Source organism: Parus major, chromosome 5 (assembly GCF_001522545.3).
Source record: "Parus major isolate Abel chromosome 5, Parus_major1.1, whole genome shotgun sequence".
Lineage (NCBI taxonomy): Eukaryota > Metazoa > Chordata > Aves > Passeriformes > Paridae > Parus > Parus major.
The window spans coordinates 50205733-50222664 of NC_031774.1; the positions used below are offsets into that span (position 1 = coordinate 50205733).

The 16932-nt window shown below is 44.6% G+C and overlaps 1 protein-coding gene across 7 annotated transcripts in view; it reads left to right on the forward strand.

The window, feature by feature from the left end:
• Window positions 1-16932, forward strand: part of EVL (Enah/Vasp-like) — a 117792-nt gene that overhangs the window by 94671 nt on the left and 6189 nt on the right. For all 7 annotated transcript variants that reach the window (XM_015630894.3, XM_015630892.3, XM_019007007.1 and 4 more), the window contains exons 4-8: window positions 3835-3898; window positions 7095-7156; window positions 11098-11327; window positions 11979-12100; window positions 15103-15163. In XM_015630894.3, the coding sequence (XP_015486380.1) occupies window positions 3835-3898; window positions 7095-7156; window positions 11098-11327; window positions 11979-12100; window positions 15103-15163 (539 nt within the window). The remainder of the gene's footprint in view (window positions 1-3834; window positions 3899-7094; window positions 7157-11097; window positions 11328-11978; window positions 12101-15102; window positions 15164-16932) is intronic.

Here is a 16932-nt window from a genome sequence, read left to right on the forward strand (position 1 = left end):
TGGAGCTGAGATCCCTCTGCTCAGTCCTTCAGCTCGCCATGGAAAGTTAGGTGTACCTGAGCTGCTGTGTCATCCAACGCTGGTTGTACTCCTTGGGCCTGAGGAATAGCGTAGGCACCCTGCTTTATCTACGGGCTTTATCTAGGCTAATTAGATCAGTGCTTTGTCCAGGTTAATTGTCTCTAGTAATGAGTTTAAGGGAGTGTCACTGTCACAGCTAGTCACCAGCACTGCTGTCCCCATTCTGGCCCCCTCTCCTACAGGTGCTTTATGGTGGTGTGTGGCAGTGCCAGGACATCCCCAGCACTGTAGGCTGAGGTCTCAGGGCAGCTGTGAAAGTGCTGACAGAGCTGCAGCAGCAGCAGCAGCGTGATTGCCCAACAGTGGCAAGAGAGCCAAAATTCTGGGCAGGCTGCGAATGGGGAAGTGGTGGTGGATGGGGACACAGGGCGCTGTGGCTGAAGTGGGGACAGTGCCCTGTGGTTGTCACAGCTCACTGTGGGGTGAGCTGCTGGCAGGGGGACAGCAGCACCACCAGGAGCAAAGAGCCCCACCAAGAGCACGGGGGAAAGAGGAGAGGTTATGGTGAACCCAGCCAAATTCCCTGACACAGCTGAGTCCCAGCATGGGTTTGCCCGCTGGCCCAGGCTGTACCTGAACAGGGACCTGATGGGATTAGCATCAGTCAGAAGTGCTTTCAACAGCTGATATGTTGGGGTTTTATGACAGAAAATGCCAATTTATTTGAAAGATACTGCTGTTGGAGAGAAAAGCTTTTCAGAAACTTGCAATCTGGAAAGATTTCTTCTGTTCTTGTCAGGATAAGCAAGAGTTTCTGTCACATTGCCAGAATATAAGCAATGACAGGTCAGACCTGATGGCTGAAGCAGTCTCCTACAATCCAAGTGTGTGCTGGAATCATCAAACAATGAGGGAGAACTGTCTGTCTCTCTGACACCTTTTCCTCCCATAATCTGCTGGGGGTTTGTGTGTGTGTGTTTGTGGTTTTGGGGTTTCGTATTTTTGTTTTTCATTAAATCATCATGTTTTCTCATATGCAAAACAAAAATTTTCAATATAATGAATTTAAAACCCATATATATTTCCAATTCAGCTGTGACTCTGGCCCCTTTCCTTAGCCCACCACTTTCACCACGCTGGTCCAGAAGCACCATGGAGGCTGTACGAGTTGCAGAAACCCCAAACAGGGGCTGCTTCCATTCTGTATAATGAATGAAAGCGTGTTAGATTGGACCCGCTGTATTGAAGAAGCACAAAATACTCGTTGCTCAGAGAAATAAACACTTTTGGTGTTTTTCTAAGCGTATGCAGTCAGTGTTTCATGCAGTTGTAGCCAAAAGAGAGAAAAGAAACATTGCTTGGAGCTTCTCCAGCAGGAGAGAAAGGATGGCATTGTTCCTGTCTGTGCCTTCCTGGTGCGAGTGGAAGCCGGGGCATGGGTTTTCCTTCAGGGAGAGCTTTGTTGATGTTTTTTGGCTGGCCAGACGTTTTTTTGCGGTTCCAGACGTGGAGATCTCAGCAGCGGCACATGGGAACCTCCGCAGCCGGCACAAAGCAGCGCCCTGTGCCAGGCGCTCCCCGTGTCTGTAGGGACAGCTGGGGAAGGGCAGTGGTGCTGCGCTGCTTGAGTAGGAGGAGAAAAAACAAACACGGAAAACATCTGTGTGCTCCCAAAACCTGCCTTCAGCTGAATCACAAGATGCGTATGTAAAAGCGTGGTTGATTATTGCAAAGCAACTAAGCGAGGAAACACAGACATTCGCGGAGTATCTCCTGCGTTAATTAGTTGGTGAAAATGTGGCTCACAGCAGCTGAGAAGCTGCGAACGGCTCAGGAGCAGAACTGTTTCTCCTGGTCATTGTGCTGAGAAGTTCTCTGTGTGTTCTCTTCTCTGAGGCTGTTCCCAGAGGCTGGCAGGGTCAGAGGCAGCACACAGGGCAACTAGAGAAGCATCTTCAAATCAGGATGGCATCACCAAGAGCACTCACTGCTCATGTCTGCTTCTGTCTGAGAAATACCCAAAAATGTGGAGGGGAATTAAGCCTAGAAATCCAGTTGAATTGAAACCCCGTCAGCCTCACAGCTGTCTGCTGTACGTGCGCAGCAGAGCATACATGTACAGAATGAAGCATGAAATTAATCCCTGCCTTCCGTGTGTGTCCCTGAGCTGTGGCTGAGCGGGCCAAAAGCTGTCCCTGGCTTCCTCACGTGTAGTTTCTGAGAAGATCCCTGCTACACCTTAAACTCCTTTCACGTGAGCCGCCTGCTGTGTAGTTCCCAAATACCTGCTAAGTTTTTCGCCTAGGTTTGCTGCCCAAAACAATCAGCCGCTCCCCCGCGTTCATTGTTTCGTGTGATCTTTACAAAATGTGGCATTTCTGTCTAAGTAGTTTGCCAAAGACCTATGATAAACAGCTAAGTTGTCAGTCATGAGTCATTAAAGAAGTGAACTGTCTTCACTTCATGACCAATCTTAGGATATTTTTAAATGTCAGAGCTTTTGGCTTAGTGGTTGTCACTTGCTTCATTTTTGGGAGACCCAAAATTAGAATATACAGGCCTGGTTTTCAGAAAGTTCTTTGTAGCCTTACTTCAAATGTTAGTCCTTAAACACATCTCAAAAATATGCACGATTTCCTCAGGATCAGTCGATGCTCTGGAATTTCTGACTACGATGCATTTCTGCCATCTTTCCTGTTTTCATACTTTCTTAATTGGTTTTCAGATAACATTCAGTCTGGCAGTAATACATAAAGAATATAGAGATAAATATGCTTAACAATTTGAGAGTGACATATTTAGGTTGTGTTTAATTCTGATCTGCTCTTGTTGGATAATTTTTAAAAGGGTGAAGTTTTAAATTAAAAATGAAAAAATAAGGCAGACATAATAATTTCCTGCACATAACTGATCTTCTTCCCAGTTTATCAGGGAAACTGCTGTTGGATTTAATAGCAGTTTTATCTGTTTAGTTCCAGTTGAACCCCGCCTCCTCAAATGAATGGAACAATTCTTGTAATAAAGGCAAGACCACTTATGTTACCAATAGTTATTTTTATTTTCAGAATAACTGTTTCTTTCTGAAAATGGCATGTAGTGTCAATGTCTTTGATTAAATATCTGAGAGCAGAGATTAAATGATCAGTCAAGAGAGGAGGTATGACTTAAATGGTCACATGCATAGTCAGCTTTTGTTGGTGGATGCCAGTGGAAGCTCAGTTTGATGTGGATCCCCCCAGAAGCAGAAGACCACAGAATTGTAAAAAGAAAAGACACCTTTTGAAAGTGAAAGTCTAGTTTAATTTTGTATCTCTTTGCACCTTTGATCAGGCAGCTTTCGATGCCAGCTCAGCATCAGAGCAGCACAAGTTAGCACCATGTGTGCTCCCAGGATCAGCAAGGCAGTTGAATTTCTGTGCAAGCACAGAATAATACTAGAAGGATGGAGCTGAACCATGCCAAAGCTAAAAATGCATCTCAGTGCAATGGGCTGTCCTACAGGAAAACTTTTGCAATACTGAAAGTCTTCACCTCACCAAAGGATTAGTATGTAATCTACAGCAACTGTGGTGCCAAGTTTCTGGACAAATCTGCTCCCACATTTAGCCCCTGGATTCTCCCAGTGGGACTAAAAATGTTCAGGAGGCAAAGATATGTCTAATAGGGAAAAAAGAGCTAAAAATAATAATAAAGCAGAGAAGACAATAATGCTTGAAGTTTATCTGTCATAGTAAGGTGGAGAAGCGATCTGAGTGGAACTGTTTTTTTGAAGTCAGACACATTTGTTTTCTTTTCCTCTCTTTTTTTCTGTAGGTCCAGCTGCCCAGCGCCAGATCCAGAATGGTCCATCTCCAGATGAGATGGAAGCACAGAGAAGGTGAGTTAATCAGCTGTGGCAGAGTTCTAGTTTGTAACTTGGATGAACATGCACTCCTTGTTCACCAGTAAGCACTGCTCTTTTTACTTGTACATATTTTAAGCTGGTTCTGAATGTTTTCTAATTATTGCAAATGATTCTGTAATGACTATTAAAGGGTGAAGTGAGCCAAAGTTCACACTCTAGGTAAACTCTGCTTGGTAGATACTTAGGAGTCTTCCTGCCTCCAAAAACTGTAAGGAAAGTGTAGGGAAACTAATTTCCTGAACCTTTACTAATAACTGTGATAACCTGATAACCTGAGATTTAGTGGGGATTTACCCATGACTGTCTTATGGGTCAGCAGTGATGATATTTCACCTGAGATTTACTTTGGGATAGCAGAGTTATCATAAAGGCCAGAGAGCCCCTGCTCTTGCCAAGGCAGGCAATGTTGCCTCTCCCACTGCCTTCCTGAAAAACCTGATCCAGCTCTTCCTTTAACCACTGGCAGTCACTGATTCTGCAGACCATATGTAGGTCAGGCCTCCAGTTTGGGTGTCTATTCTGTACATTTAAAATGTGAGCAGCTTAGCTATGTTAGAATAAAAATATTTTATTTATCCATTTTTTAGAGACAATAAAAGCCCTTTGGGTAGGTAATATTTGACTGCTACAGGGCACATGGCCCTAGGAAAGCTTCTTTTGCTCCACTGGAGTGGAATAAGATATGCCAATAGATGCAGTTAGATATTGCTGCATCTGCACTAGAGGACTTTCAGCTTTAATTATATTGATGCATTCCTTAAGCATTGAGCAGACCTAATTTTAAGCCTAGGGGTTTTTTTTTATAGCATCTTACAAGCAGGAAGGAAATTAACTTATGGTATCTACCCTGCAAATTTGTTTGTTTAAAAGGCTTTTTAGAGGTCTTTACACAAATGTTTAAAGAATATCTTTTTAAGTCAGAGTGTAATTTGTCCCCTCTTGTACTTTACTCTCTCCATACTCCCTTAAGTAGCCTTGTGCCAATCCCAGGCTTTATTTAGTTTGACTGGAATAAATTTGACTTCCTAAGAGTTTAAGAACTTCTCCTTTTAGCATGTGTGGGAGGGTGCATTTGGCACATATAAACTATTTCTGACCAAGGGCAGAAAGGGCTGGTATGAACCCTGGTGACTTCAAGTGGCAGTGGTTAGCCCCTGTTTTGGATTTTTGCCCCTCAATCTGTTCTGCAGCAGCTCTAATGATTTGGGGGTGTTTTGCCCATATTTCTTTACTGTCATGTCAGACTGGAATTTTCCAGGTTGGTTATCTAGAGCAACCTAGAAATAGATTAAACCCCAGGTTTAATCAGGAAAATGTATGTATCAAGTTGTTCTGCATCATCAAATCTTGCTAATAAATGCCAAGCTAACGTAGGGGACAATATGTTCAGGAAATTCTTAGTACATGAGTTAACAATTGAAAATTTAGTAGTGCAATTGATGTTGTTGCATCCATAACAATCAAGAAAGAGCTAGGGTACCTATTGAAGTAAAGATTTCTATTTATTTGGTTTAAAGTATCACAGTTTACATGAAACCAGTTGAACCAACCAAGACTTTCTCAAAAGTTATTCACCTTTGCTCATATGATAATTTTCTCAGAAACCTGTAATTTTCTACAAATTGCATGGATTTCATATCCTGAACACAAAACCACTTTAGAATTGATCCTGCCACAGCAAAGGATCACAACAAAGCAATGTATTTTCCTTTCCCATATATTGAACTAGATATGAAGTATGGAAAATTTATTTTGGATATTTTTTCTTTTCCACATAATGTATTTTTTTTTTATGGACTAGTTTTTATTTTAAAAGCTTCTGTTGGTATATAAATAAGATAGAATTGCTCAGCATTGCAGACTCTGGTAAGTACAAGTAAAAATGTAACAGGGAGGTGTCTTAAAATACTGTGCAAGGAGTCAAAATAGAAGTGTTGATTAGAGTTGAGCTTGTTTTACTGTACAGACCATGAAGTAAAGCTATTGAGAAAAGAGAAAAGTGCACAATGAAGACTGGTCTAAGGATAAATGAAACTAATTAGGGCAAATTTGACCTAGGAGCTGTGGAAGAAAACAGTAATAAACTTTATTACCAAGTGCTTCAGCAGGGTAAATTCAGAGCTGTGTTTTAATATTGTTGAAATCTTTAGTCCATATCCGTGCGCCTGCCAAGGAGCCTGGCAAGCAGTCTGGCTTTTGGCTATCGGGTTTTCTTAGGAGGAGCCAAGCGAGGGTGGGTTTGTGGCAGGGGTCAGGGACATCCCTTCCTGCAGGAGCAGTCCAGCATGCAAGAGCAGACTCTGCTGATGGGCCCTTGGAACTGCACATCCCTGCAGAGCTGTCCCAAGCCTCTCCCTGCCGGCCAGCAGGGCAGCACGGAGCTGGCAGCTCCTGGGGGGAAGGTGCCGGAGGAGCAGCAGTGCACAGCTCAGATCAGCGTTTGCAGAGGGAGCACAGCACTGCTGGGGGTGCTGGTGCCACAGGGACAGCTGTGCTGGGGCTGTCAGCTGCACTGGCCAGGGCCAGAAGGGGCTTGGATGTGCACCTGAGCAACAGAGGCTTTGTACAGTCAGCACTGAAACACAGATGAAGCTTTGCTGTATTTTCATTCTAATATGCTAATATTCTAATATTCTACAAGTGCTTTGGGCTCCTGATCCATAAAATATTCTAGACTGTGTCATTTTGAATATTTCCTTCCCTGGAGATATTCAGAAACTCTCTGGACAGAATCCTGGGGATTGTGTCCTCCAGCTTGAGCAGGGGTGTTCGACTGGATGGCCTCCAGTGCTCCCTTCCAGCCTTACCCAATGCGTGATTCTGTGGAGTTACGTGAGACGCCACTTCCTCTTTCCTTGCAATGCTCTTATGCTCCAGGTTAACAGCATGCATGTTTGCTGTGCTCTCCTGGGCACTGGGCACTGCCTGTTCCTTTGCAGAGCCCCTGAGGAGTTGTCTGAAATGGACCAACTGACCCCTGCAGTGTCCGGAGCATGCAGGGCTGTGTCCAGTGTGTGAACTGGCACTGCTGCGGCCAGGGCAGGGGAAATCAGACCCACCTCCATCTCACAGGATCAGCTCTCTCCCCAGACACACAGTGCTTCTCAGGGTTTTACTCAAAATTATAAGGAATACCTAATGACCAAGGGCTTTTTCATTGCTCTTTTAGACAAGTGATGGAGCAACAGCAACAACGCCAGGAATCTCTGGAAAGAAGAACCTCTACCACAGGCATGTATCAAATCAAGCAGATACAGTCTCTCCCTGACTGTCTCCTTTTGCTGTTTGTTGGTGTTTGTGGGGTGCTGTACAAAAGCTAGACTGCTAAAAGTGTTTTTAGTTACAATTTCATTTTAAAGATTAGATTTTCAGCTAAGGGCTTACATGCATTTGGGCATGGCTGTGTTGTTTTGCAGGGGCTCAGGTCTGAGGCATGCAGGTGGAGCTAGGCAGGTTTTGCACGTGGCAAAACTTGTACAGCTGAGGGGCGTTTTAGGTGTACTAAGGGGGCCTGGCCATGCTTCTTCCACACCCCTGAGGAGAACAGGTAGCTCAGAGGAAGATACAGCTCTAGATGCTCTTCACTGAGATTTTGTGATCATGAAGTCTTCTGTGAACTTAATGGAAAAAATATAGATATTTAATGAGCTTACAAAAATCTTCTACGGCATACTGAGTTGCACTAAACTGAGAGAGGAGTTGAGAGGAATAGTTTATATCTACAAGGTATGGCTTTGTCTCTCTGAAAGGAGCCAGAGCAAGCAAGCCAAGATGGCCATTTTGTGTTTGGGCTTTGGTTTTGGGCAAGTTTTTCAGTTAATCTGGCCACATAAGTGAAATGTTTTTCCTCAGCTGTTAAACTTTTTGACTAGAAACAAGCTTAGACACGCGCATATGCCTTTGGTGACAGAGAGTTGGACTCTTGTTTCTGCAGAGGTCAGTGTGCTGCTCTGTATAGGGAACTTAGCCAAAATCCTGCCTTGGCATCCACAAGGAATGGGACATGGTTCCTAGGGTCTGCTGGCTGCTTCTTCTCTGCCTACAAGGTGGCCACCTTTGTGTTCAGCACATCCCTTGAGCCTGTCCCTGGTGCGAAGGCGATGCTCGTGATCCTGACTCAGATTCACGTGGGGTTTGGAGGAGCCTCACTGGCACCAGAGCATGCAGCCCAGCCCATGCTGCCAGGGTTCTGCTCTGCACACCCCTCCAGTGCTGCTGAGGGCTGGAAATCCCCAAGCTGGTGCCTGCACCATCTCCTCTTTGCTTTGTTTGAGTTTCTGTTTGAGTTTACTTCACGGTTCCTTTTCCTCTGTTCCACTTTGCCTTGCTTTCGTTCCTTCCTGCATACCCACCTTATTCTTTACATTTGTCTTTTCTGTTCTTTTAGTTTCCACCCTTCAACCAGGCTTATGCCCTCCTCCCTCTCATCCCCAGTCTCCTCCTCCTGCCTCTAGTAACTGCGATGTTCCTGCCTCTGGTGTTGTGCTCCCCCCGCTACCTCAAGCCAGCGCTGTCTCTTTAGCACCCGTTGTCCCTGAGCCTGCCGGTCAGTCCCCTTTCCTATCCCAGCGGAGAGCCAGGGAGCCCTCGCAATTCCTGCACAGGCACTCGGCCTCTGAGCTGCCAACAGCCCCAGGTTCCTCCCCTCCACCCTGCCCAAATGGCAGGACTGTCATGCCAGGCAACAGGCAAACCTCGCTGTCTCCACCGCCCCTCCATCCTTCCCATTTTCCCTTTCCGTCTCACCAGCCTCTCAGGGGCTCTTCTCTTTCCTGCTCTCCTCAGTCTTCTTCTCCCTCTGCTACAAATGCACCATCTCTGCAGAGGGGTGACATCCTGCAGCCACGTGGTCCCACCATCCTGCCTGTGATTCCTGTCCCACCTGACAGGGTCAAGGCACCCACAGATAAAGCAGGGTGGGAGACCTCAGCAAATTTACCCCTGAATGGCCACCCTGAAGAACAAATTGCTTTAGGCCCCCCTGGAACCCACGTGAAAAGCGTGGATGGGTCCTTCTTTCCACACCTAGGAGCTGCAGCCTGCTCCCCGCTGCCCACCATCGCCAGCCCCCCCAGCTCCTCTGGCCAGGCTCCCTCCCCATCCTCCCAATTGTCATCTTGTCCTGCACAGCAGTGGTGTCAGCCCATGTCACACTGTCTTCCATTGCCTCCCCCTCACGCTGCTGTGTCTGAGGTGGCTTTGCCCAGGAGGACCCCTCCTTACTTGACATCATCAGCCACTGCCCACTTGAGTAAGTACTGATTTTGAATGAGTCGCGACCTGTGTAAAGGCTCAGCTGTCACCTGCTCAAAAAGCCAGGCTGGCACTGCCCCTGACCAATAGAAAAAGGGCTGAGAGACCCAAAGCTACTCCTGCTGTATGTGATTCCTGAAACTGGGGTGGAAAAAATATCAAAATCACTCTGGGCTGGTCCAGGGACCAGGCAAAAAGTAAGAATTACAAACCCAGGACCCTGTAGCTGGGTTGTTGCAATGCATATTCCTACTGTATTATCCCAGATCGAGATTTCTGTCATTCAGCAGAGTCAAATTGTTTCAAAGACCTTCATATAGAACCTATTTTCAGCTGCTCCAAACGTAGTGGATGGGCTCTTCTGAAGCTGGAGGCCAGGTCTGCGGTAGGTTTCCTGTCTGTGTAGGAATATTGGTAGAGGTTGTGATTTTTACTATTTTTGTTAATTGGTCTTTCTGTTACCAGTGAAACATAGAACATGGATTTTGTTTAAGACACCCAGAATCCCCTGTGGTTGTGCAATTTATTTAATTCAAGAAACTCTCTTCTGGTATTCACTGCATTTGTAGTTGTGGGGTTGTCACTGTAACTTCCTACAAACCTTTCTCTTTGAAGGCAGCTCAAAGGCTTGGGTCTGGTCACTTCGTATATGGCCTTGATTTCTCGTTATTATCTAAAGCCTGTGGAGTGAGAACAATTTTCAAGCAATGCCTATTTGCAATTCAGAGCATGTTTTGTGACTTGGATCTATTCAGGATTATAACCACATATAATGCTAAAGTGGTGTGCCTAGAAAAGGAAGAAAATGAAAATATTTCATTTTACTTTCTGCTAAAAGTTTTACTGTAACCACTGGAGGCTCTGTCCTTCAGCTGATGTAAGTCCGTAAAATCCACTTAGTTCAATAAAGTTATTTTAAACTCACATCACTCCATTATTTTGACTCAGTTCAATTTTTGCCTGAGGCTGCCCTCTAATTAGGTGGGTGTAGTTTTGCAATTACAATTAAATGTACCCACAATGAATTACTAGCTATTATGTTCATGAACGAAAGAGGGCTTGAAATGTTTAAAGTATTTCTAATAGCAGCTATGGTTCATTTCAAGAATGGAATTGGGAGTGTGAAACAATGGCAGAAGTAACTGCAGAAATAAGGCAGTATTATAAGAAAACCTAGAGAAGAAGAAAAGCAAACTGTTAATGTTAAATATGGTTTCCAAATATTTCTCAATCAAAACCCACCTGTCTTTCAAAGTTACACTTACTGAACAACTGAAGCTGTGAATAAATACCAAGAGCAGCGGGTTCTGATAGAGTGTACATGGGGAAATACCCCTGGGGAGGTGTGTTTGTTCAACTGACCTGTTACAGACAGGTAAAACACTGCAATGGAGTCACCATCAGCCCTTTCCAACAGGCTGCTGCTCAGAGGAGCTTTGCAGGAGCTGGAGTGTCCCCTGGTTATTCTGCAAAACTGGCTGAGGCCACACACCTTCTACATGACAGAAAGGAGGATGTGTCACTGTGGCCCACAGTTTGCCTGACAAGCTGATGTCAGCCAAAGTCCATGGAGTTTATTATCTCCATATAGAGAGCTGTGGGAGAAGCAGCAGAATATGCCACTTATGAATTGGGAAGCGTTGTCTGTGTTCTGATTCTGACACAGAATGAAACACTAGCCCAGCCAGGGAGAAGAGGAGGGAGAAGACTGTCAGTGACAGGGTCTTTCAGGAGGACACAACTGTGGCTGACTGACCATTGATACAAGCACCTCTTCCCATTCTTCACATGCATGGTGCTCCCTTGCATTGGCCACTTGTCCCGGAGTCAGGCCATGGCGCTGGGAGTGGGGACGTGACCTTGTCTGCGGGCTGGAGGAGATCGTGCTTCACATCTAATTCCTATTCTCTGCATTTCAGGCCCAACACTTCCACCTGGCCACCCCAGTGGTGCTGCTGTGATCCCTGCTTCATCTGGGGGGCCCCCACCTCCGCCACCCCCCCCAGTCCCTCCACCACCCATGGGAGCCGCGCCCCCGCCACCGCCCCCGCTGCCGGCTGGTGTTGGCCAAGGGGCAGGCGCTGAAGATGGGTCAGTGTCAGGGCTCGCAGCAGCTCTGGCTGGTGCCAAACTAAGGAGAGTGCAACGGGTAAGGAGGTGGCACTGGGACTCCCCGATGGGCTCTCCTCTGCTGTGGGAAAGCCTGGCACAGCTTGGTGTAATGGTCTGCAAACCCAGAGTGAAACATGGTGAAACATGCTGCAGCTTACCATTGGGTGAACTTTTAAATGTGATTTGGCAGTGCAAATAAAGCTGAGCAGGAAATATTGGATAGAGTTTACGCTCTTCAGAACATAACGAGTTAGAAAATAGCTGTGACTTCTCACATTGCCAGGATTTCATTACTTCATCATTCACCACTGTACTAGATATTAGTGTGTTCACTTGTTTTAAGTAGTTAAAACTACACTATACTTACAAAAAGCCAGTGTAGACTGTTGAGTCCTTATGTCAGTAGCTGTTCACTTAGGTAAGGGTTGTTTAACCATGCATAAACATAATTATGAACAAGCAGCGCTGTGAGTTTTTTAATCATTTGCCTGTTTATTTGCATCACCCAGATCTGTCTTGGTTTTAGTAACATTCATGTGGGGTGTCCTTTCCAAGGCAGAACACACCCTATCTCTGGTTTTGGGCTGTGATTGTGATCACTGTTCCTACCACTTGGGAAAACTAATCATTAAGGGCATGGCTGTAAAGCAAACCTTTCATTAATTCCAGTCCTGATTTCTCTCTTAAGCCAGAAGATGGTTCAGGAGGATCCAGCCCCAGTGGGGTCTCTAAGAGCGATGCCAATCGAACAAGTAGCGGAGGAGGCGGAGGAGGACTAATGGAAGAAATGAATAAATTACTGGCAAAAAGGTTTGTACTTACACCTCAAGTAAGCCCCATGAGATCTGCAGCAAATTGTGGAAGAAGGTGCTGTCATTTTTGTGGTTAGCAGTAGGTGTTGTGCAATTTGACAGGCCCTGAATAGATGCTGGTCACCAGTATAGCCCATCTTCTAATGCAAAAGGTGTTGCATTGGAAAAACTGGCTGCCTTTTCCCAGTGTAAAATGTTATATTTTTACTTCTAAATTTTTTAAACTTACAAGTAGTGAAAGAAAAGGATGAATGAAATAATGAAGGGTAGGTACAGCTGTAGGTTGAACAGAGATGGAGTTTTTAAATAATGTTGTCTTAGTATAAAGACAGTTCTCAGCTCAAAAGATCTGATTTCAACTTTCCTCCATGTCCTGTTCATTTCAGAAGAAATTCTGAACATGGGTTGTGGATGTAATACTTTGAAAAGTATTAAATAAATACACAACACTCTAAAAAGCTCCCAGCAATATAAAAGAGCAGACAGATAATTTTATTTTTTTCCAGAATTAAAATAGCTTGTTGGCTCTTAGTTTTTTTTCCTGGTTCTTGGCCTGCTGTATATCAAGAATGACCTTCCCTACCTGGAATTTGTCTACAGGCAAAGTAAGGTTTGGTGATTAGATGCTGGGGTAACTAGCTCTGTTCAAGCAGGCAAGCTGAATGGATATCTTATATGTTTGGATATAGGAATTCTGCACACCTGTGTGGTTCTAATCTGAAGTGTACTCCAGTATGGCTTTTGGCAGTAGGATCTGGTGTCTTCAGGTATTTAGGGTCGAATTCCCCTGGTATCTTAACAAATGCATTTGCAGTGCCATGAGCATTGTATTGCCTCTACTCTGAAAATAAATGAGCTCCAAATCCTTTTCCAGGGAGTTGATAGCAGCGGAGTTGTCCCTTAAATTTTTCTTCACAAAGCCATGGAAGTACCTGGAAATATACAAGTGCCATTCAAGGGTGCAGTCTGGGCACGTGCTGTTATAAGCTGATACTGAGAGGATTTCTTTGGCTGCAAATTCCTTCTTCTGTGTGATGACATAGGAAAAGGAAGAACCTGACACTGTGTTTCAGGCTGTACTTAGCTGTCTTACTTGCCTGCTATTACCAGGAGATAAAAAAATAGTGGTTTGTTTTGGTTTGTTTTTAAATGGAGCATGTTCAATACAGATATCAGATTTATGAGCATGGGATCTCAGGGGCTCTTTTCTGAACAGTAAACCCCATGCTCAGAAACAGGGAATATGTCTAATTCTCGGTAAGCAATGGAGGAAAACATTTCTGAGAGCTCAGATGCTATAAAATACCACTCTCTAGGTTCTGTGGCCCCTGTGAGAGCAACCCTTTGCCTCAGGAGTAAAGTGCAAACAGAATAATGAACCAGGCAGAACCACAGACCACTGTCAAAATCCAGCCAGTTTGTTGCAGGACATAAATCTAACACTGGCCTCTCACCCTGGCAAATATTTCCCTCACTTAGATTTGTAATAATTACAAAACTTCTTTTTGTTAGAAGAATCAAGTAAATATTAGAGAAAGACCAAAAATTTATTACTGATCTAGTATAATTATTAATGCAGTTGAATATCTGGAAATAATTCCCACAGAGCTCTGTGTCCTACAGACACATACTGCCCAGTTTGTTTGGTTTTTTGTCAAATTTTCATCAAATCCTCCAAGCTGTGTATCCAGTGAGGCTTTTCTCGAAAGCCTTTCTTAGTGCTTCCTGAGACTTTTTCATCTGAGTTGAATTTTGTTCACTTCAGAAAGAATGAATAAGACTAAATGAAAAACCTGTCATATTGGTGTTTTAAAAAATATCTGGTAAGGGTAGTGTTCACAGGTTGATAAGGGAAAAGTTCAGCACAATCAAAGTCCATGTGGAGAGTTGAGGTGCAGTTCCCCTCATGATCTAAAATGGGAAATTGGATTTCTAGAGCCTCAGCACTGGGCCCGCTGGAGTATTGTTTAGAACCTAAATAGAGCTTAAAAATAAAGAATTTGGTTTTCTTTTCATAATTCAATTTGGCTAATGCCCAGGAAATTTGACCATGCATTTTTCAAAAATAAACAACCAACACCTTTGTTTACTGTGATGTCCAGTGGATGGATTGCAGCACTTTGCCACTTCTCAGAGAGGTTTGCCCCTCCTTGGAAAGCAGAAACGAGTGTGGGTCTCAGGTCCTCACTCAGCTTCTGTAGGCAGCACCAACACTGCTGGTCCTGGGACTACAGGGCACAGGGGCTCTCCTGCCTTTGAAGTGGTTTTGAGATAAAAAGAATCTGTTGTTCACCAAAGACACTTGAAAACCAGGCAGATGGGCTGGTTTCCTGATTCCTGGTCTCTAGCCAGATCTTTCCCACCCTGGAGGGAGAAGGGGGTCTTGGCTGAGCAGAAATGGTGCCCAGTGTCTCCCAGCAAGGGTGGACCTGGTTTGAAGGGCTTTTTTGACAGTTTTCCCATCATGTGGGAACATTGCTACAGCCCTTTCTCTGTGCAGGATCAGGGATGTGGGATACAGAACAGCCGACCCTGGGGCTGGCTGAGAGCAGTGTCATCACTGCAGTACCCACCTGAGCCACCTGCTGTGGGCAGGGTTGGGCCTCAGAAACCCCTGATGGAAGGGTGAATTGTTTCTCCTGTGAAGGAGCCAGGAACCAGGACTTGCTGAACCCTGGAGAGAAGCCATCCTTTTCTCACCCAGTTTCATACCAAGCTTCTCTTCCTTGCTCTGTTTCATCACATTTCCTCATGCTCTGCACCCTGCATTCCTCTGTTAACCACCTCATAATATTGCCCCTCTCTCCCTGAGTTGTATCACTGGGACCTGGATTCTTCACCTCCACCCCAGTCCTACACAACTAAATGCACCCAGCCATTGTTATGTTCTCTGGGGTGAGCTAAAAAAAATAGTAACTCCCACCAAAGCCCGAATCAGTCTTCCCATGAGGATTGTTTCTAGAGGGCTGACCATGTCCTATCTCCTGTTCCTTTGCAAAGGAGGAAAGCAGCGTCGCAGTCAGACAAGCCAGCTGACAAAAAGGAAGAGGAAAGCCAAAACGTAAGTGAAACACTCCTCTCTGTTGTGCTCTTGCAGATTCCTTGTAAGCCAAAGTCCTGTGCTCATTCACTGTGTCTGGCAGGCAGTAACAAGCAGTGCTGATCCAGGAATAGATGTGCACATTCAATCCAAAGCCGAATGTAACTTCCCACCTTTCCTGGGAACAGCACCCTACAAACAAGAACAGCTGCTTTATTCATGAGAGGTTTTGTCTAAACCAGGTGAATGAGCTCTATTTCATGGTCTAATCCCAGTGGTGTAAGGAACAGGAGGTTCTTGCCCTGTAAGAAGGTGCATTGAACTTTCTGGCGAGTTAACTTGAGATAAAGTTCATGTATCTTCTTTTACATTTGGGGCTTGAGCTAAGCTGAAGTGGACCATCAACCCTGCAGTATAACTTTGGATTGCCAACCTGTATGCAAAGCAAGAATCAGCTCACTTGAGAGCCCAGAGTGCACAGAGAATGTGCCTGGTGGAAGAAGGGAAAACAGTGTATTAACCATTAGATCATGCAGAAGTCACAATGTGACCATGATAGCTACACTAAACTGAGATAGAATTTGGACAGCTTTGGGGAACTTTGATTAATTTTTCTTCAACAAAAGCAATTATACAAGCGGTTTTATTTGACTGAGTCTGTAGACTGAACTTGATGCAACAATTTTGAGTCCAACATGCAGATGAAAACACTTTTTTAACTGTTGAACTGGTAAAGGGTAGAAGATTCCTGCTTTTAGGAGAGGGCAGGATTTGCACTGCATCCTTTCCACTGTGGTGCTTTTCCAGGCTGCTGCTCATTCAGCATTCCTGTTGCTGGCCAGTACCCTCTTGAAGGCTCTCTGCCACAGCTGCAAGGTCATAAAGCATCCTGTGTGCTTCATATTGTCTGTGTAGAGATGTTCTCTCCAAAGACACAGATGTTCAGTAGGAAATCCATTAAAACAATCTAGGTCTTGCCCCAAGCAAAAAGATTTGTAGGAAGAGCAGGAATAAGCACTTTTCACTGTTTAGGGAGAAAAGGAGCTATTTTTTGCCTGTTCCCTGAGGGATGCTTCAAGCATGGAATTTGCCTGTTGAACCCGCTGTGCAACCATTGCTCTTAATCTTGCCCCAAAGCTGGTTTTGAGCCATACACTTGGAGATGAAAGGCACCATTTAACTTCTAACTTGCCAGCCCCTGCTTTCTGTCCTTTATTCTCTCTCCTTGAAACTCCCCATTAGTTTATATACCCAATCTAACTTTTCAATAGCACCAAACTGTTTAGAACAGTGTTTTAGAGAGCATCTGTTCAATTTGTGTCTTGAGTACATTTCATGTTCAGGGTATCTTCTTTCAAACTGGGTGCAATTCTGTTTTACAAGGCAGAGCTGATGCTTCACCTGAATTTGTTTTGAGGCTTGCTAGATAATATTGTCATGCCAAATATATGGATGGTTTATGATCTGTCACACATAAATCTGAGATAAGAGTCCAAATCTCTGATGAAGTGTTTCATCTTTTATTTAAGAGGAGTACCGATTTTGTTACATTCTGTTTGTACCTGAACTCCTCTCTCTGGTACTGGTGGTTGTCCTGGGGTGAAAGACTGGGATGTGAGCAACTGTTCCTTTAAGTGGCTTGGTTTCCACATCTCAGAGAATTTCTAAATTTGAGAAATGGATGGTTTGTATTTAGGCAACAGCAGACAGCACTTTAGAGTGGTTTCACCTGGTTTGGTATACAGAGATAAGAGTGATTGAGTGTAATCATGAAAAGGGGTCCACATTAA